This window comes from Cydia amplana, chromosome 2, assembly GCF_948474715.1.
Source record: "Cydia amplana chromosome 2, ilCydAmpl1.1, whole genome shotgun sequence".
NCBI lineage: Eukaryota > Metazoa > Arthropoda > Insecta > Lepidoptera > Tortricidae > Cydia > Cydia amplana.
In genome coordinates, this window is record NC_086070.1 from 4,720,648 (window position 1) to 4,742,813 (window position 22,166).

The 22,166-nt window shown below is 37.5% G+C and overlaps 1 protein-coding gene across 2 annotated transcripts in view; it reads left to right on the plus strand.

The window, feature by feature from the left end:
- The first annotated feature begins 1,373 nt into the window (after positions 1–1,373).
- Positions 1,374–22,166, plus strand: part of LOC134661561 (serine/threonine-protein kinase Doa) — a 76,436-nt gene continuing 55,643 nt past the window's right edge. The window contains exons 1-3 of one of the 2 annotated variants that reach the window (XM_063517740.1): positions 1,393–1,534; positions 2,261–2,300; positions 4,129–4,268. In XM_063517740.1, coding sequence (XP_063373810.1) covers positions 2,298–2,300; positions 4,129–4,268 — 143 coding nt within the window. In that variant the 5' untranslated portion in view covers positions 1,393–1,534; positions 2,261–2,297. Of the gene's footprint in view, positions 1,535–2,260; positions 2,301–4,128; positions 4,269–22,166 lie in introns of both variants that reach the window. The other variant, XM_063517732.1, reaches the window with a different exon arrangement.

Below are 22,166 nucleotides of genomic sequence, written 5' to 3' on the forward strand. Positions count from 1 at the left end.
GAGATAGGGAGACAATTATATGTCTCATTCTTGCAGGACTATTTTGTAACATCGTGTAAATACTGCTTAATAATCATAGACATTTCAATTATTTTAAAGCCCGCTCCACACTCGTGCGCGAGATATTAAGGAGGGAAAATCGTAAGATTTGACATTTTTTATATTAAGATTCGAGTAATGCTTGATGCTTAAATAATTAATTGCCTATTTTAACTTATTTCCTCGCATATTTGGGGCAAACCACTATGCTCCGGTGGGAATAGCAATTCGTGGAATCGTCTCATTGTCGGACTCAGTTCAATTCTTTCATTTCGTCGAACAAAATCGAAACTCATCCACGAATTGCTATTTTCGCCCTCAGTAATCATGTAATAATAAATCTCGTCTACACCACTCATAGTACATGGACGGAAACTGAAACAATATTTAAAGCTATTTTTAGTTTTCGACCACGTATTTTAAACATGATTTTAATCAAGCAACACTGACAAAATCGTGGACGAAAACTAAAATGTATAATCTTATAAGCAAGAAACATCATTTTAAGAGAAAATATATAGTAGTTTATAAGTCTTTTGAAGTAAAACGATCACAACAAATACTCACCTAGCTGTTCCAGTTACCGTCCGTGTGGTCGGAAACTAAATATTTTTCAAAATTAGTATGTCAGTACTCGTCCACTAAATTTATCAAAGATTATTATGAAAAAACTATAAAAAACACTTAAAATTGCGTTTACTATACTTTTAAGTTGCAGTATGTGCCAATAACGTAACTTAAACTAGTTAAATTAATTAATAAACTTACCGTGAACATTTGCCGCCAACACTTTTTTTTTCTTGCAAAATGACGTTTTCAAGCTCTGGATGCAATGCCGCCACTTACATAATTTTTTTTAAAGCCGCTATTTGTCAAATAACACTTTTATTTTGGTAAAAATATTGCTTAGACATTATGGATTGCAACAAATCCAAACATGTGTGAGAAGGCTTGTTTATATTCAAATTTTCCGCAATTCTTTGTAGCAACTCCGCCAAGTGGACGGAAACAGGCACTGGACGGCAAACAGACACAATTACCCTATTTTCTGTAAATATTTTTCTTCAATATGCGCACATAACACTATCTTTAGAGCTAGCAACACACTTGGTCCCATGGCAACACATAGTTCCGTTTCCGGTGTTGTATCAATTTGACATGATTAGATTTATTAGTTTTATTACTTTGATTTATATTTTCGAGAAGAACATAACATTATTTTTTAGAAAATATATAATTTTTATAACTTGTGATTTGTAATAGTTCACAAATAAACACTTATAATTTGTTAGTATGTACGTTGCTTGACTAACTTGACTGACTACGCCATTGCAGTGCTGTTCAGCCAACCAACAAAGTGCTTGGATTCGGATCGATGTTCGGGCCCTTGTTGCGAGGAAACATTCTACAAGGCTCTGCATCACGAACTTGGAACTGCGTTACAACTTTCAGCCATCAACTTTGGTGTAAATTGAAGTATTTACGTGAATTGAGGGTGAGTTAGAAGAATATGTTACGTTCTAGATTAGCGTACCCTATAGTTCCCACAAACTTGGAAACCAACATGGCGTTAGCGTAGCATGTAAATAACTATTGACGTTTATCTAATGGGTTCAGTTATTTATATGCGTAGTGTCGTTTTAGGCGTAGAAATATGTTGTAGTCGTAGTTACAATAATGTTTATATACAGGTTGTTATCCTTGGTTTACAACGTAGCCTACTATGAATATAATACCCTACTCGTAGGCTAACTTGAGAGTTACACTGGGAAGTTTATTTTGGTATCTTATTGCTATATTCGAGTAGATCTACGTCTTTTATTGCAATTTAAAAGTATACATTACTAAAATATTTCCAAGATTTAGTAATACATACGTTGTATTTGTCTCAAAAAGCTAAGGAATGTTCATAGAAAACATAATTTCTAAAGATTTTACTGCTTTGTACTTTGATGTCATAAGTAGATACATTATAAGTATCGCATCCATAAATGTAAATACTTAATGATAATAGTGAAATATGTTATTCCTGTTTAGCAAGGTTATTTTTCTTTTTTTTTAACTGAAGACTGGTTTGCATGGCTAGAAACTTATGCACAATCCCAATAGACGGGTTTTCCAGAATCCTTGCTGTTAAACCTACCTATTTGGCATGACCTATCAGTCTGCTATAATACCCGGGGGTGCAATTCCATTGGTTAAATAAGTTTATGTTTTTCAGCTTTTTCTCATTGGATAGGAGTTTTGGTATCCGATTTATGGTAAGTGAAGGTACCGCTGTACTTTCCTTATTGTAAGTAAAAACAGTGACCCTGTCAAAAATATCCATTGTTTAACATTCATGATGATAACCCGGCCAACATTCATTATTATTTTTGACAGGCTCATACAGCATGATTGGTTTTGTGATCAAAGCTTTCTCTTTTAATTGCATAGTGGCAGGCTCATCTGTCCACATTTGAACATATTTTAACACTGCCTGACCTTTAATATGGGAAGATTACCTAAGCATAGACATCAAGTGTGAATATCTAAATCACTATTTACTATTAATAAAAACTTGTATTCACAGCAGCAAAAGTGCATACCAGCCGGCCTAGCCAATGTGACAATCACTATCGCTTCGACAGCAAAACCCTTTGTGTCTCTCTATGACTCTTCCATATTAGTGTGACAGTGACAGTTGCGTTTCGATATCCGTAGCTCTCGAAACGCAACTGTCACTGTCGCACTAATATGGAAGAGTGATAGAGAGACACAAAGAGTTTAGCGATTAGCAACGAGCGTTAGCGATTGCCAGGTTGGCTACGGGACCTGCTTTATGAATGGAAATGGAATGCATTCATAAAGTGGGTAAGTATTTTTGCAGCTCATTGGACATACATAATTATATTTGACATCTAATATTAGGTAATTCTTCTGGGCCCCTCCTAAATCTATTAACTCTCCAACCCAACCACCACATCTATGAATTAACTCTCCATCATTTCAATTTTTGAATCAACAATTTCGAAAAATATACTAAAGGTGAAATCAAAGTGAAATTATACTTGCAGCCTTAAAAATTACAATTTCTGCTTGCGCTAGCAACAATTGCTTCTAAATATACATAATATTGTCATTTAGTTCATTTTACTCTTCAAGTTGTAGCCTGTGTAGGTGAAGTTTAATAAATTGTTTACTTTGTTGTTAACCTAATGACAATAAGCCAAACTGTTTAGATTATTTGAGCTTTGCAGAGCCTCTCGCATTGTGGTTTGCTTTTTGCACCCACTGTGTGCTGCAGTAGTGATTCACACAACAAAATACATATTCTTTTATAATATTAAATTAGTATTATATATTATATAATATAATGGTAAAAGAAATTAGTATTAAAAAGTGGTGTAGATTTGAAGAGAATTGCCATGTGTAGAATTTTACTAAAGAATAAACTGGATGCTCCACAATCAATAGTCTTATCTGACTTGTTGTCCTAATATAAATACCTATGTTGACAATTTAGACATTGGGTGGATAGACTGTATATTCGTACAATGTTACACCCTAGTTTTCATTGCATTTTAATATTTCCATTAACACAATGTCTTTTATTAAACACACCTGTTTTTCATTATTACAAACATTATACATTTATGTTACGGTTAACTTTTTCTAATTAATTGCTTATCAAGTTATCACTAGAACTAGAACCTTATGCATAATCTTTTACTACTTTAATACAAGCTGATGCCTCATTCCAATTCCTTGTTTTTAAAAGAGACTTCTGCTTATATTACAAATTGTTAATGGTTATGTTATGCTACAAACCCTTGAACTTGATTTCAACCTCTTCAAAATTCATCAATGATTGTACAATGTATTAGGTCCTTATACATTATATTGCTAATACAAGATTTTCTTCTACAATTTTATATCATTGAGCCATTGTCAATAGCTTGTTACACTCAGCCGTGCAAATATTTGTAGAACACCATTGTTTTCACACCTATTGACACAATTGCCACAGCATAGAGCCATGGAGATGGTACAGTGTACAACAACCGATTTGCCAAGGGCACCAGTTACGACATGAAACAATGGTTACAGATGCCGCGAACCCGGAGGAAGCACTACGCATCGCACTCGCGGTCCCGGTCCCGGTCCTACGAGGCGAAGCGGAGGCGCCTGGACGACGGCGACAGGGAGAAGGAGGAGCCACACAGGAAACGTAGCAGGGATAATGACAGGTTAGTGCTGCTCTTCGCTTTACAACCATAATGCCAATAAGGTTAGGTTTAGGTTTAAAGATATTTATTCTCATAAAAGACATACAAGTCACTTACACGAGAACAGAGTTACAAAGTAAAAGTAATTATATCTAATATCAATAAAATAAGATGTTCCGAATCAAAAGTCTAAGGGCTTTAATGATGCTTTGTTTTATAAAGATATAATTAAATCAATGCCTAATTGGGTTTTCAATCTCTTTACCTCACTTAGTGTGTTTACATTGAGTAACTGGCAAGTGAAAGCTGTGAAAGTGAAACCAACATGTAATTTGATATGGTAGGTAATGGAGTGCATTACGGTAACAATAACTGCAGCAATTTGCTCTAGAGTTAAATTACTATTCAAGCTATCAGTAAGTGTAACGTTTGTAATAAAATGGCATTTATTTACTCGGTTACACGTACTTATGTTGGTCAATAAAGTTATGCGCATACAGCATCGTTAAGTGGCGCCCTCTATTAGCGCGACGCATATTCAGTTAGCTAAAGAGAGAACTGTTAGGCAGCGAACTTGTGTCAACTGCAGTTACTGTAGCTTCGTTGTTTTGCTACTTGCTCACAGATGGCGCCTTTAGTAGCGCAAAGCAAAGCTAATCCATCTACCAAAAGTACCAAAACCAACAAAATGATGATTGATGTCTGTGAAGTAAGCACATTAAATTTCAGCATATCACGTTTTATTAGTTCTTGAATTTCTGATAGTTTTTACCAATAAAACCATTAAAACTGATTCCATATCATGCTCGCTTCTGACACACACTAGCATAAGTATGTATTCGTTGAGTTCATGAAGGACGAATGTTCCTAATGGAATAAAACAATAATCTAATCCCATTATAGTATGACAGAGTTCTTGATATTAAAAATACACCAATTTAATGAACTGCAAAGATATTTTTACGTTCCTTTTTTTATAAAAAAATAATTTGTATGAAATAAGCACACTCTACAATTGAAAGAAGTGTTTTTGACGTTGTAAATCGTCACAGATCTTGAAATCTGGGGCCCATTTCTCGATCGGTATTAGTCTAATATTATTAGTGTGTTGCCATGGTAACCCATACGACTTGACAGTTCGAGGACTAATAATATTAGTCTAATACCTTTCTAGAAATAGGCCCCTGGTAGGAACATTATTTATTTCATAATAATAATCGCGCAGTACCTACGGAATATTTGCGCCAGCAACAGTTTACCAATATAGTCATAAACGTCATTAATTGACTTTGAATTTCCTTTAAATGACGCAGTAAATGACATTATCGTCATTGATGATAAACGCATGGAAGGCAGTGAGTGTGACGCAGGTCATATCTACTTAACTAGTAAGATGTACTTAAGTAATTAGAAACTGTTAGCGTATGTAGGAAATGACCTCCAAACATGTCAGTTTAACGTTTAACCACAACCCGTAATTTTATAACCTAATTAGTAAGTTTTGAATTCAAATTGAATTCACTTGAGATACTTATTAATGTTATTTGTTTTAAGAATTCAAATTACATGCAAGAATAAATCCCCAAAGACAAATGCTCTCCAGGGCATAATCTTTCAATTTGTACTACATGCTGTAATTTGCCTACTTAGTAACTAGTTTTTCCGTGAGAAAACTATCCATTGCAGAATTATGATGTTACATGTAGTTCAATCGTTCACCTGCATGATCGCGCAGCGTGAATGTAACGGTCAGTGCGCCGGCCGCTTCACCCGGCGACCTAACGGAGACCTTTGCCGAGCAAGGAGTTACGGACCAATAAAACATAACAATTATGTAAAACTATCCATTACAGAGATGTCGACATGTAGATCGATCGGTAGCCTGAATGGTCAGTGCGCCAGCTGACCCGAAGATTTGATGCTCTTGCACGAACACCACGATTATCTGACTCGCCCGTACAATGGTCCGATACTAAAACCTTATCAATAACACTTCAAAGCAAAACATATAACAAAAATGAAACTTAAAGGCAATCGGTCGCCCGTACTTCTAGCTAGGACCGATTGATCCTAAACTAATACTTTGGTATAATAAAAAACTCTTTGGTCTCCCGAAGTGAAGCCAAAAACCAACAATAATTAAGAAATATAGTTACCTGTCTAACCACTCGTTAGATAAGACGACAGACGACGTCTCGTGAGCTTTTTTCCATACAAACGTACTTAGTCCCCATTTTACTCTTTGGATATTCAAATTATAGGATTTTTAGGTATACTATCCTCTTAATCAAATTTTAAGCATAAACCACCCGAATTGGAGTATTTAGAATCAAACTCACTTCTCATAATTAGATCAATTAGAAATCAATTTCATAACATGATTGGGCATTCTTACTGCAATTTGGTTTTTTTAAATGACTCATTTACTCTCAGAAAACATCATGTCCAGGTTGAATCGTATTCGATAGATTTCGCGGCATCTGTAACCATATGTTTTTTATATATACCAATTGGTATCTACCTGGTTTTAAAAACATCGAACAGGAAGCAGCGATGCCGTGAATATCTTTAACGTAACGCTTCACAATAAATTAGGTATTTTCACCTCTATTTCGTTAAGTGTACTTATAAGAATCACGAAAAGTTGAACGATGCGATTCGTATAGTAGTCCGTGCTGCTGGGGAAGTCGTGCCGCGCCGCGCCGGGTGAATCAATCGACCTCGCTCCCAGCGCTACCGGCCGACCCCGGTGAACTACGGCACTGGGAAATGCCGTACTTGAACACTTCGTCGAAGATTGGAAATGGCAGACGTCCTCAATACACTTATTACTTTCAGATTAAATCTGCCGAAGTAAACATGAATTCACAATAGTAGTATTCATCAAATATGACCTAGAGAACGGACAGACAACAAGAAAATCTGATGAGCAACCAATTAATAGTGAAGAATAGCAGCATAACAGCGGCTATGACCAACTTGTCCAGACCAAAGTTTAATTATGAATACTTAACGTATTTTGAGCGAAGACAAGAAAGTAAACATTTTACCAGTTTGTTAGGTAGGTAGCTAGTTTCTCCAACAAAATGTAATGCCAATAATCCAAACAAGGACCAAATTACCAACAGTACTAAATGACAGGCATGAAATCAGTGAGAAATTTTATGTGTCTGTCGAAAAAACGAAACGGGTGGCGCAAGAGCCTCCGTAAAATATGTTGTGGCAGCTCACGGTTACGATAAATAAGTAATTTTACCGACTCAATGTATGAAACTGTTATTGAATGCGTAGAGTTGGCGGCGCCTTTTTGTTGGCGCTCGTCAAGAGGTGCCAATCAAATTCGATTGATTACCTTATAAACCTCCTATGAAGTGCAATTATTTATTCGGAAAAGCGACCACATGAACTAGGGAGTAAGATTCAAGTTTCGAAAAGGTGTCATTAAAGTTATGAGTTTGGGAAGTAAGTGATCGATTTATTGTATGATTAAGTAGGTGGTTTTCATGTCGAGAGTTGTACAAATTGGCAGCACGACGTATGGCGGGGTGTCACACGTGTCATGATTAAACACTCGGCCTTCAGCGCGTCTCTTCGTGGGAATGCGTTTTTTTTTCTTTTAGCTAGTTACTTTGACATTTACGCATATCAGAATACGCGATTCAAGCGATCGTGACATGTGAAAGGTCGTTGTATGTTTATCTGAACTTCCAGACTCACTCAGCAAAAGTTGCTTTTGGTGGTATTGTTATGTATGTATTGTATCTGTATTTTTGTATTGTATCTGAACGATAATCCGGGTTTCATAATATTATACTTGCCTTCTAGGTAGGTATTAACATATTTTTGAAAAAATCGACCGTAAAAATGTTTTCATTACCTATAGATATTTTTTCCATCCATATGACGGTTTTTTTTTCGATGTACTTAATCTTTTCAGTTATTGTGTAATTGGCTAAAAAGACAGCAAATTAAACATATTACACTCGTGGACAAATGTACAGGAACGCTAAAAGAAAGGTTTGCTAATTTTGAAATAACTTTAGGTGCTGTAATCCAGTAATTAAACCTTTTTTTGCGTTCCTCTAAATTTGTCCATGAGTATACCAGAGATGTTTTCCAAAAGTTAACAAAATATAAGTACATATATATATTTTCCTGCTCTTTTTGATACGACGGTATGTTTGCATTCTCGATTAGAATAAAAAGTTCTTCGGGTTTAGGTTAGGAATAGGAATTATTCAATAATTTGTTATTAATACAATAAAATTAGTAAATTTTATGGATATTGTAATATAACGTTGATATTTCTTTACATGTATTTAGACAACATGCACATACATAGAACAAATACCTATTACTGTGAAATTGTTAATGCGAGTCGGACTGGTTGAAGGTGGAAGGCCCGGCCGGCGCAGGCGCGGGCCTGCAGCGCGCGGAATCCTGTTTTGTCCTTGCGTGCCTCGCGCTCGGTTTTTCATCGCACCTCCTTCACGGATCCCTGGCCACCAAGTTAACGAAATGCAGCAATGTTTTATTTTCTTCGTTGTCATTTTTAATTAGATGTTAATGCATTCAAGTAAAAAGATGGTCGGGCACCGGGCATTTAAGAATTCCTGAAATAACTTGTTAAAGAAGTGTATTTTAACGTCACGTCAGTTTTACAATTTAGCTCACCTGTGGCGATTGTTACTCGTTTCAAATTCAAACTGATACCTAACATCAATTTGTCTAATATGTAGTTATAATTGACACATTAAGTACAATAGGAACGTTTGTTAACGTTAAGTTTATAGTTCCTTAGTTGACGATGATGTAACTCGGTTATTGCTTCTAATGCATTTGTCCAAGAGGCCGTTGAACTAGCGCGCGCGCCGAGGGCCAAGTCATTTACATGATAAATGTAACTCGTAGGGCAATAAATTGATATTTCGCACAAAGGCCCGACGACAGTAATTGTAGGTTGTCGGAAAATCGCGCGAACGTGTCGCAAGAACAATTTCTTTAATCACATGTCTGGTCTCAAGGATATGACTCAGCTAATGCCAAACTGTAATTTATGACAATGAGTGCTTATTGGCACTGAGATGAGCATCGTGAACAAAGTGCCATTATGTCGATAATTCACGAGAGAGAGTGTTATAAAAGTCGTCGCATAAATTCTCTTTTTGGCTGACACGATTGTTTTTATTATGAATTTTGGTATTTTGCAATATTCGCAAACCGTGTACTGCAAGGTCGCCTACTGAAAATGGTAATCTTAATATTGATCTGTAATATGAACGGGCGATGGCGATACATAAGTTTTCACTGACGTCATGTCAACGCGTTTGATACGCTTGGATTCCACTGTTTACGTTTTCAGTTGGACAATGCATACCTAAATTTGTTATGATTGGTACACACAATACATATTGCGTGCCTGTGGCAATTTTTCTTTGCTTTAAAAAGAAAAGGCTTCGTCGTTTAGTAAAAAACTGTCAGATAGTCTCGTAAGCGCTTGCGCACGTCCAAAGTTCTATTGTCGCAAGACTTGGGTAGAGGCGACGGGCGAGCCGGGGTAGTAGTGCGGGGCGCGGGGGCGAGGGCGACAGGCGTTGTTCTTGACACAGTAAAACTAGAAGTGCAGTAGGTGCAACTTGCAGCCCACGTAGAGCTTTTTGCAAGCCGACGGTACCTTACAGACATACTTCGTCTAACCCTCCTAGTTACCAAACTCGATATAAGTCGTTTCAGTCAGAACATCTGTCTAAAGCGAGATTATGTTAATTGTAGTTGCAGTGAAACTTGCATAAATTATGAACATTGTATAGAAACTGAGTGAGAACAAAAGGCATTCTTAGCAATTAAGACCCCGTTTGGAAGTGCTGTTAGTGTATAGTATTTTTGATTTCACCGCGTTCCCGGCTCGGTAAGGCACGCGGCTCGCGAGTTATCTGGCGTGATCTGCGTAGATCTCGGCCAAGAAACGCTTTCCATGTCGCGAGGCGGAACAGCGGCCCGCGATTTATGCCCCGTATCGCGCAGGCGCGATACAATCCGATCAGGATTTATACTTGACTTTTACCCCAGCACTGCCCGGCTTCCTGCATACTTTAAAATAGCACATATTCATTACTCCTAATATGTACATTTACACATTGAATTTTTATTAAAAAGTTAAACTAATTTGGTTAATTGTGCCAAAAAGTGTGCTAAACAACCAATAGACCCCTTAAAATGATATCACCACCAGTGCAAAAAAAATCTGCCACCGTTAAGTTCTATGGAAGAGCATAACATAATCCGCGAAAGTGCATAGTATATCCTCGATTCGATATGTCGGAGCTTGAAACTAAATTGCTACGTCGTTTAATCCAGTTAGATGGTACAAAAGAGCGTCGGAGTGGCATACTTGATCTCAATAGTAATCGCTTGAGTTGTCAATTTATATTTATAGAACATGTTGAGTTTCTAGTCCGTGCAAAATTAAAAAAGAATATAAGAATGTTATTAGCTTGTAATATTCTTTTCAAGAGTGATACATATTAATTTTATTTGAATCGTTCAATCGATATGATCAGTTTGAATAGTCTTGTCTTTCAATAACGAGTCTTGTGTTTTCAATAGTATTATTTTGTTTGAAGAATTGCCGGGGCCAAACGAATAACTAATTATTGCAGTTTACTTTTATGTGTTACAAGTCACGACCCTACTAATGGTGTTAAATATGAATGTAGTTGCAGTCTAATGTTTTAGTCAAGGCACTGCCGAGTAGTGTCACATTTATGCCGCAAGGTGATGATCATTACCGAAAATGATTTCCTACCGTGTCGGGCGCATCGTCGGATTACCGCGAGGTCGCCACAGCCACATCCTGCTGTCGACAATAGCCCATCTCGGCCTTGCCGCGAGGGTCTTCAGGGCCTAGTTACACACGTCTGAGGATTAGGTACACCTCTGCACTGCACTATTTATGTTGTTTATATTATAGATAGGTGATAATAGCGCGATAACTTGAGTTTATTCCTGCGATTTTTTATGTCACTTATCTTAAACTGCACATTACCATGCGATAGAATAAGCAACGAGTGAAATGTATGTCGTTTTTTCAAAGATTTCGCCGCATTCGATCTGTAAATTCGTTAAAATTAGGGTTAGATTTTTAAATTACATTCTTGATTGGTAGCGGGCAAGCGAATCTGAAAAAAATTAGATTTTAGTGAAATAAAAAACTCGTCAGAATTTCATTAAATACTCTTCTTTGTGTGGGGATTAAGCACACCTCTGCAAACTTGCTTCAGTCTCATAATTTTAATAGCGACAGCTTAAGACATTTTAATGACGTTTTTATTAGGTTCCTCACTCCCACATCCCGACAGTACTTATAATTTTACGAATGTTTTTTCCACTGTTGCTAGTAGATATCCGATGTATGATATGTGTTACCTATGTATAGACAAGTAAGTGTATTTAACTTTAACTTAGCGAAACCAATCCTAACGATTTCTCATGTCTATAATTATTAACGCAAATCATAAATCGGATCTTAGTAGTAATTACTATGTTCAATTAATTCGTGTTGTGGCGTGAATTAAATGTTATTAAAGTTAGTGTCGTTCAAATTCTATTTAGAGAGGAAGAAACAATCGGCTCATTCGGCTCGCTGGAGCACCATCCGCCATTTAGCTTTCTTCGCGCGTTCCCCATTATAGTAAGGAATTTTTGTTTTGTCCCTGAACTAATTATATTTAAAATCCAATTTAAGTTTCCAAACCAGCGATAATCGTATGAACCCTTAAGCCTGATTTAAAACCATTGTTGGCGATTTGACGCAAGAATTGTCCAAGTTAACGGAGAATTGACGTGTTTATGACGATTCCCCGGTTGTGCTCGCATTGTGCGCCGGAACCAACGACCGTTTAGTGAGAGCTCGTTGACTTATTTATAAATACTGCAATCACGCTAATAGGTACGCTACGCAAAATGAAACTAGCCACTTGGAACATCTAAATTTCTAATATTAGACCATTAACCGCTGCCAAATACGCGACAATAAAACTTATTTATCTGTCTATATCGTTTATTATTTCAACGATGTTCTTTAGAACAAATTAAATAGCAACACAGAAACAATGTCTGGTCGTAGAGATGTTGATCATAAATGGATACATCGTCATAAAACAACATAAGAGCCGTGTATTTATTGATTGTTGGTTCCGATAAATCACTGCTAGCGGTCCTCCTCGGCTCGTCTATAAATCATTCGACTTTGCGACTTTTTACCTTAATCGGTCTGCAACTAAATGTTTTTTAACCGGGAAAATTACATTTTTATCATCTTTACTGTTATGACAACGATACAATACATGTACAAACTACGTCAAATACATCTATACTACTTATATAAGTAGGCTGCACATAGTGCACATGATCCCTGAACATCAAGCATCTTAAGTACCTAACACCTTGACATACGCTCGTATCAGATTGTTCAGATATTTCTTATTTTAATTATAATGTTAACATTTTTCGCCTCCGGTCTATCCTATGGCAACTCTGCAACCCATTGAGAAAATGCATACAATCCTACGCAAAACTGAACTCTTAGCACTTGTACCTATTAATTACCTAATATCTGGGATACCGAGCTTTGCTCGGAGAACATATAAAAACTCAAAAATGCGCGTTTTTTCCAGAGATAAAACCTAGCTAGATCGATTTTTCGCCCCTCAAAACCCTCATATAGCAAATTTCATCGAAATCGTTAGAGCCGTTCCCGAGATCCCCGAAATATACAGGTTGTCCCAAGAAGTAGTGATATACTGAAGCTGGGAGGTAGAGGACGTAGAGGGCTATCTGAATCACCCCCATGTATGTTCCGCGATTTTTTGTATTTTCGGAGTTATGATTTTTTTTAATTTTTCACCTATCGCCGAGTACGATGAGATTTTTATTTATGGTGACGTGAATTATTGCGGTAGATGCTTGATTTTTTTTGTGTGCTAAGCTGATAGATAGGCCAATTCAGTATGGTAACATTTACTATCGTTAGATCTTTGAATGGAATTTGATCTGATTCAGATAGCCCTCTACGTCCTCTACCTCCCAGCTTCAGTATATCACTACTTCTTGGGACACCCTGTATATACATATAAATAAATAAATATACAAGAGTTGCTCATTTATTAATTACCTATTCAGTAAAATTATGTACCTAGTGTACTCGAATTAGCTTTTAGCATTACGGCGGAACATCGACCTACTCGTCCGGAATCCTACTTGTTGCTTGGTCGGCCACGGCGTCGGCGCTGACCGACACGAGCAGACAATAGCGCGATTGTCACGTCTGTGTCTCGTTTGACGTGACATTTGACGCCCAATTTACTTTAGTGAAATTGCGCGAGGGAACAATCGTTCCGTTCACCTATTAACACAACAACTCGGATAATAGCCAGTACTTTATCTTCATACAACACGGCACAGATTATGTTACGACGGGGTGCCTCGAACATGTTAACGATTATTATTATTGGTTTCATAAAATTTACTAACATTTAGAACACGCTAAAACTGCCAATGATTAAAACGACTGTTACTTTCCCGTTATTTTCCGCTGAAAGAGAGGCAGCCTAAAGATTACTAACATTGCGTATTTTAACAAACTACACGTTACAAATTTTTGTCGGATGGACTTTCGTACTTGGTGTGTTTGTTAACTTACAAAGTAATGGTACTGATGATGTATAACTGTGACTAAACTGTGACATAATGACTTTGATTGTCTCCGCTGCACAACAAGCCGATATTAGTAAATCAATACGTGCCTAGTTATTCGTTACGTATACCCGAGTTAAGAAACGATCGCTGAAGAAATGCAGACATGTCTCATCAAAACGTTGAATAAATAGACTTCTCTTATTAGAATATAATAACTTAAGTAACTTTAGTAAGTATGAATTCTGACAATATTACTTACAAGCAATTTTCATCACATTGTATTTAGTTTTCTTTGTAATTTTATGTCTTAATAAAATTTCAATTGAGTAATTTTCATCTAATAAATACAACAAACAAATAGCAAAGGCAAAATGTTTTCCACAAAGCAACAAAGCAGGTTTTCTGTGAAACCAGCGGGTGTTGCAGACAGCGTACTGTACGATTGTTATCAGGCAAATTAAATTAGTCAATTAATTATATGCATGTTAATGAATACTTGTTCGGTTACGAATATTGAAGCATAAAGATGTCGAACTGGGCCTAAAATGATTACTGGAGTGAATCAACTTTGGCGAAGTGTGTCGTTAAAATTATCCACGCTTCCTAAATTTCAAGTTGATTGGATTTCAAGCACCTAAATTGGTTTTCAAGTGAATGTAAGTATAAGAAATCTGTTGACGACGGATCAACTAAAGGTGATGATATCTTCTGCTAATTAAAAAGAAGCTCGACCGCTTTTTACCGGCGTGTCGTAGAAAGCCTAAGCATGATGGGCACTTGATGAGCTCGCGATTTACTACTACAGTTAAGGTTGCCTTTTATGCAGATTTCTCTGTACATATTTCTTCAAATGAATTTAGCAGACACTGGTGCAGAGTGCTGACATGGTTAAATTGGTAAGGGACAATTTTGCGACTTTCTGTCGATAAACAATACATACTTTACTTTGTGTAGATATCAGTGGGTATCATTGTGTCGGTTGGCTCTACTAATAATTTAAAATACGAAAGTATAACTCTGTCTGAATACGTGTATGTTACTTTTACCTCTTCGCGCTTAAACAGCAGAACCGATTTGAATGAAATTTGGCATGGATATACCTAGATTGAGTCCCGCAAAAGGACACAGGAAAGTTTTTATCAAGTAAATAAAGGCATAAAAAGGGGAATTTGAATTCTAGTACTAATTTAAACGCAGACGATGTCGAGAGTCGAAGTTAGTACTAAATGCATACGTATTATCACACTACACTGCCCAGCTTATTCTGATGTTGATCATATGGCAACCAATACTATCCGCAACGGGTTGTGCATGTTGCGGAGAAGCCGTTAGCCGCGTTTAGGCGCGGACGGGAGCGGTGCGGGATCGATTAGTGAACCGGTCCCGTGGACGTTGACTCCCGAGCCTGCGCCCACGTCGCGAATTGTGCCCGCTGCCTAGCCACATCAACTAACCAGGGCTATATGCGCGAAATTCGACGCTCTTTTATTTCATGAAATACACAAAAGACAGGAGAGGACAATGAATTTCAACAATTTAAATTCACGCTAGGTCCTACGATGCACTTTAAAGGCTTTCTTTATTAAAAAAGGCGTTTCTGATTTAGGGAATCACGCACAGATCGCACGATTCGTCGTCGAGCGAGATTCAACCCTTCTTTTTCTAATTAATATTGTATTAGTGAATAATTGAATACAGAGAACGGTGCTGTTTTTCTTGTATTGGGCAATTAACAACATGGCGACCAGCCAGCCTATTATGGATAGCTTTATCCATCTTTATCCATGTGATAAAATAACTGTCACTGTTTAACACCGTGGGAAAGAAAGTGACGGACACCGTTTTATCACGCTGTCACGTAGACAAGAACGACCATCATATCCGTACAGGTCAGATATATATTTTTATCGAATACCTACCTATTTGATCCATACCTACGAAAATTATAAATGCAAAAGTAACGTCTGTCTGTTTACCTCTTCACGCTGAAACCGCTGAACTAATTTAGATGAATTTGGGTATGGGGAGATAGTTTAAGACTAAAGAAAGGACATAGGATCGTTTTTAATAATCATTATCATCAACCCACGCAGACGAAGTTTTGCTATAGTTACATACCCAAAGTACAGCAAATATTAATTTTAAACCATAAAATCAAGATGCATCGACGACTAGTGTTTAGGTACCGTTCACTTTTTAAAGTGACGCCCAAACAGTATGAGTAATTGAGTACCCTTTAATAATACTTGAGGCTGTATGTCAGGCAGTGCCCCAGTTGATGATATGTGAGTCATAGCATGATATGCGATATTAACTTGAAATTTAGCACAGTTAAAATAATGCATGTCAATTTCTCTTTCAACATTAAATGTAAAAAGGCTTTTTAATCGAAAGTGATGTTTTCTTTTCACTATACCATAGATGTAATAATTGAGTACCATTATAATCTTATTCAAAGTTAGAATTGTTATTTATTTACAGCGCCTACATTATAAATACCTATATTGACTAATATACATTTCATTAACTTACACGAATACAAATTGTGTTTAAGTCATAAATTACCCCATATGGATTCTGCATATTGACTAAAGACTTTTAAGACGCACCAAATATTCGTACTTCACTTTTTTTTTTTGCAAGTGTCAAGTACCAAACCCCACTCAGCCGCGCACTCTTTCCCTTTCGTTTTTCCAACTGTCAGACGTTTGCTTTAATAGAAATGTCTCAACCATAATTCATAATTTATTGTACAAATTTAACCAAAGTTAAAAGTACCTATGTAGTTTGCACTCGTGGCTCGTTTGATTTACATAATATTGAGAGGGCTTGCTTGAATCTATCATCTTTGAATGAGCGATTCCAAAAACTCGCGGTCATAACACAGCTAAGTAGTGGTTGCATAAATATTGGATATGGGCCATTCCATCTGAAATCGACAAATTTGGAATAAAAACTGTGCCGCATGATTTTTGATTTAATTGAAAAAATTTGAGGATAACCTTTATGATACCAGAAGTGTTACACCACCACCGTTTATTTTTTTATCTTTTAATTTCCGAGCAGTGCCCATTCAAAGGAAAAAATTGGGCCAAATTCCTGCTTGTACATAATGTGCTCTAACTTTTGATGTAGAATAGGTAACCACATACGTCTTTCTTTATTTTATTAGGAATGAAATGCAGATTTAATATTGTATAACAAAAGTTAGCTAAACTAACTACAAATAAAATGGTGGCCATCTAAAATGTTCACGCTTTCGGTCCATTTTTACGATTTTCAAACATTTTCTATGGCAACCCTATTGCACATCAAGAGTAACTTTTTTCCTTGCCCTTCTTAAACTGGTAAATAAATTTCAGCATCATAGAATAATATCTTCAATTAAGAAAGTAGTTGTGAAAATTGAGAATTTCGAAAAATGGTCAACTTTGACCCTTAAAAAACCCATGTAAAAAATATGACATTATTTGGCAACTTTTGCTTGTTCGAAGTTATCTGAGGTTGAAAAACGTCGCACTTTCAATTCATTTTTAGAGATGGGGACGAAACTATGATAGGAACGTGTGTTTGTGAACGTGTGTGGCTAATGTTTTCGGACACCATGAGGATAGTTGTCAATTTTTTTTATTCATATTAAAAATCACACGGCGCACCCCATTTGTCGATTTCAGATGGAATGGCCCACATGGGAGCGCCAACGCGTGGTGACCGCCACGCCAGTAGTCTTAGTTCACTTAGGTATACGTTAGTGATCTGGGGATCAAGTATATCAAGTTAGCGCACGTAGGCATAGTTTCACTGTGGTTGACAGGTTTAGTGACTGCCAAGATAAGCAGGTGCAGGACTCAGGTGGTGACTATTATGAGGAAAAAATCCTGTTCTTGTTCCGTTTGGGCTTTAACTACCAGTTCTTAACGGACAAGATAATGTTTCCTCTTTTTTTACTTGCGTTTGACCCTCACCTGCTAAATGACATCAGGGTGGAAAATTGCTACTCTGAAGTCTCGGAACTCTCGTCTTACTATCTGAGATAGTATACAAGACTTACCTACTTAGTATCGGTATTTGGTCTAGAAGTCTACCGGAAAGTAACCTAAAACCTGGGTTATAACCGCGAAAATAGAAGTTCGCAAATTGCGGGCATCTTGCTCTGTCACTTTAAATTACGCCTTCATTAGAGTAAAAGAGAAAGATCCCTGCAATTTGCGATTTTCGGTTTTCGTGGTAGGCCCTCTGATTGCCAACCTACTAACTGATCCATACATGATAAATTTAGATAAAATTACAAATAACATTACGAATCATACATACCACCATACAAATCATCATCTTCAAAATGAATAAAACATAGTTATTCACTTTGTTTCTTTTGCTTGGTAAGCCACATAATCCCGAGTCAATGTCGCAGTCGTGTCCTTGCCGAGTGTGAAAAAAATAAACACATTACGTTTTTTTCGCCTTACTAACAGTTGTGATGCCATTTCCTAACCTTGTCGTACGTAGAAAGAACCCAAATAAAGGCTATTCGCAATAAATGGTCAGGGAGCGACTGCTGTCAAGGTTAGAAGAATCCGCTAAGTAGCCAGTGTCGAACTTTTAGTTATGAAATCTTGTGCATTTGACAATGACCAACAAACTGCTAAATTGCTATAGTGAGGCTTCTTTTAAACTTTAGTTCAGTTAACTTACAAAGTGGCCGAGATTTGTGTAAAATATTTCGTTAAATCCGTCCCATTAAAAAGAACTCAGTCCTTTTGTGTTAACTGGTTTCTCCTTTCTTTCGCCATTTATCTTCAACGGTCTTGCACTCGGACAGGAAATTCTGGGAAGTGTAAACAAGAGGCAACTGTCGGAGCTGATTAAACATGATAAAGCCGTCTGGTATCGTCCTGAAGGTGCAAGGGCCACGGGCGCGCGGGGAGGGCCGGGCGACGAACCCGCGTGGGTCGTGGGTCAGCTCCGCGCCGCGACGCGTTCATTAGCGGCGCAGGCGCACAATACTGCATTTTACGCATATTTGAAGGAATAAGTGGGCACAAACATTTTACGCCTTTAAACAACTCTCCGTTTACTCAACTCCGCATAACTTATCTCAAATCTAGAAATTGAAACTTAAAAGTCATTAACTCCTTTGTGGCTACCAGCAGTTTGGCATTGACATACACGCCATCGAGAACGTAACTACGTTCTCGATTGCTTATGTTAATTTTGACTCTGTCAGTGACTCATGGTCATGGTACGGGCTCTTGACTCGTAATTAAAGGTCGGGTGAGATATCGGACGAAGACCTCACCGCGGAAGCTGTAACTTTTTGTTTTCCGCCCTGTCCAAATCGCGCTTTATTGACTGCCCTCGAATATGTTTATTCTTGTTTTTATTGTCTACTGCTGTATGTACGGTCCGATCCGGTTAATAATAATTCATTTCTTTGTAAAGGAAACCTATTGTTGAATTAAAGGTTTTGTGAGGGCATAGCTCTCTCCGTTCAGGGCCGACCGCGAAGGTTTGCGGCTTGACAATAATTTTCTCTGCACACAATGCGTTAATTTAATACGCTCACTCATTTTAACTTGATGTTTACTGCGCAAGTAACGTTAAGTGGCGAGATGACTCGAGTCTTGTACGTGGGCACTGGGGATAACCGGCGACGCTTTTCATAAAACTGACAAAGAAATGTACCTACATGTATGTGTGTACCGTACGTATAAGTAGGTACTGTCATTGTTGCAGAGAAACAGTGTCAACGAAAGTTTTTGTTATTGACATTATGAATTTGTGTCAACGAAAAATAATTTAGACCGGTATCATTAATCTAATTCGAGTCGCTAGACGTATGCAATGAATCAGTATGAGTCAATCGAGAAAGTAAACCAGTAAGCATTGTTCCAGTGGATGCGCGGCGCACCGAGACTGCGTGGGCGCAGCGCGAATTAAAGCAGCTCTCTATTCATTACTCATCATTATTGCTATATCCATTTTCGGAGACGAAAGCGAGTGTTTTTGAGCTTTCTTAACTATCTTAAAGATAAAGAAACCTTTAAATTAACGGTTTCGGTGTACCCCCCTCTGACTGTACACGAGCGACCTGTTGAGGAATTGATTATTCTGTGAACACTCAACCGCCCTCTCAAAACGAATCTGAATGAATAGCAGAGCGATGTTACATTTAAGAAAAATATTGTTCTATTTAACTATTCGCTTATTAATATTATTAATTTAGTCGCTATTAAGCACAGAGTAACCCGGTCCTTATTTTGTCGAAGTTATATTTTTCTACTACAAATTATTTATTTCCGCCAAAAAATTTGTAATGTTTTTTTTTAAACATTTTACCGCACTTCGAAAATTTTGGACCCTCCATACAAGATGTTGTTTTTTACCTTTTTTTAATTTTCATTGTGGAACGACGATTCAAAGTGTATTAATGTCCAATTTATTATAAAATAACATGGGTGCACCATAGGAAATTATAACTGCGACGAAATAAGGACGACCCTAACATAGAGCTTTCCCCATTGGCTCTTTTTTCCGGTAAACTGTATTAAGTACTGGCACTGCCCCATTTCTTTATCTCTTATTGTCTTTTTAACACTTGGCTAACACCGGGGTCGCTCCCAGAAGTCGTCGGCAACGTCAAGGGTCTGCTAGGCTTCCTGGTAGAACTGGGTTGGCAGGAATAGGCCGCCAACCCATCACGCAAAATAGGCGCAATAATATGACGTCGAGTTGCGGAAACCAAGCCCGCGAATACCTATAACCTATAACACTTGGCTAATTAGCATTGCTAACACTGATGGGAAAAAAATAGATAAATCAATAATTTATCCAAATGGTTTCAACGGGAACGACTAACGAGTTGTTATAGAAATACAAACACGAATATTATCAAATAAACTACAATGCAACAATAAGTGCAAGTAATTGGCCATGGCGTAGTTGTTTAATAAGAAAAGACAGACAATGTTTACTCTTACTAATCTACACAATAGGTATAATAAAGCGATTGTTCGCGGATCGCAGTCGTCGGGGCTAGAAAGTACTGTGCGTAAGAGCGGTAATTACTTGACGCACAAATTGTATTGTTCCGACACCAGTAGAGTTTCCATATGCTTGCAGTTTCTACGTCGTTTGTAATAGCAGATAGCGGTAATAATTTTAAATGCTATATTCCTTCTAAACCTCACTTTGTTGCACAATACCTACAAAATAATGAACAAATGGGAGACTTAACAATCTAATGTCATTTTGTACACTACCTATAAACCATAGGGCCAACCATACAGAGACTCAAAATTGATGCAAGAGGAGGTGTGTTGGTACAGTCACGTTCCGTGATTGTTGTGCCATTTAGGGTTCTAGCTAAATTGGACATTGGATAGCGTAAGTATCGAACAACCAATTTAGCTAGGACCCTAAATGGCTCAACAAACACGGAGCGTGGCGTGACCCACTGACAATCCAACCTCTAGACTGAGCTTAGGCCAATTCTATCATGAAACCGATGCTGCCAAAAATACGGGGGTGCGGGGGGTCGAGGTGAGCGAATCCCGTGCCGTGATTGGTCCGTTCAAAGACACGGTCCAATCACGGCACGGGATTGACTCGAAGATGGAGTAACGCTACCGTATGTGTGGCAGAGGGGGTAGCGCGACTATGCTATGTCTAGAGGTTGGATTGTCTGTGGCGTGACCGTACCTTGCGATTGGTAGTTGTGGTTGTGCTTCTTCATGCAGTATCATTATTTCATCACTTGTCACAACAACAAGTTATAAAACAACTTACATATTCTCTGTACTGATATGTCTTGAATATTTGTTATATTTACAACGTATAAATAATTGGAAAGGAATAACTTTTTTCTCTCTACGTTTGAGACTGACTACTTTTGAGGGTGACTTCAGGTCTTTAACACACTAAGGTAGCGGCAGCAGATTTTCACATATTTCCCTTCACCATTTTACGCCGGGGAAGACATGACTAACGAATATCGTTCCTGGCGACATCTATAAAAGATTATTAGCACGATTCATATACTAATGCAAGTAGCTTTAACTAGTAGCTCTTTCCAAACCTGCCTGTATGTAGTTAGATAATAGACATGCCAGTTTCCCACTACAGTCATGTGACATTTAAATAGTACAGTCGCAAGTTAAACTGACATTTTCATTTATTCTAATTCTAAATTATTCTTTTGTTGCCGTCAGTGCGCCTTATATTAAT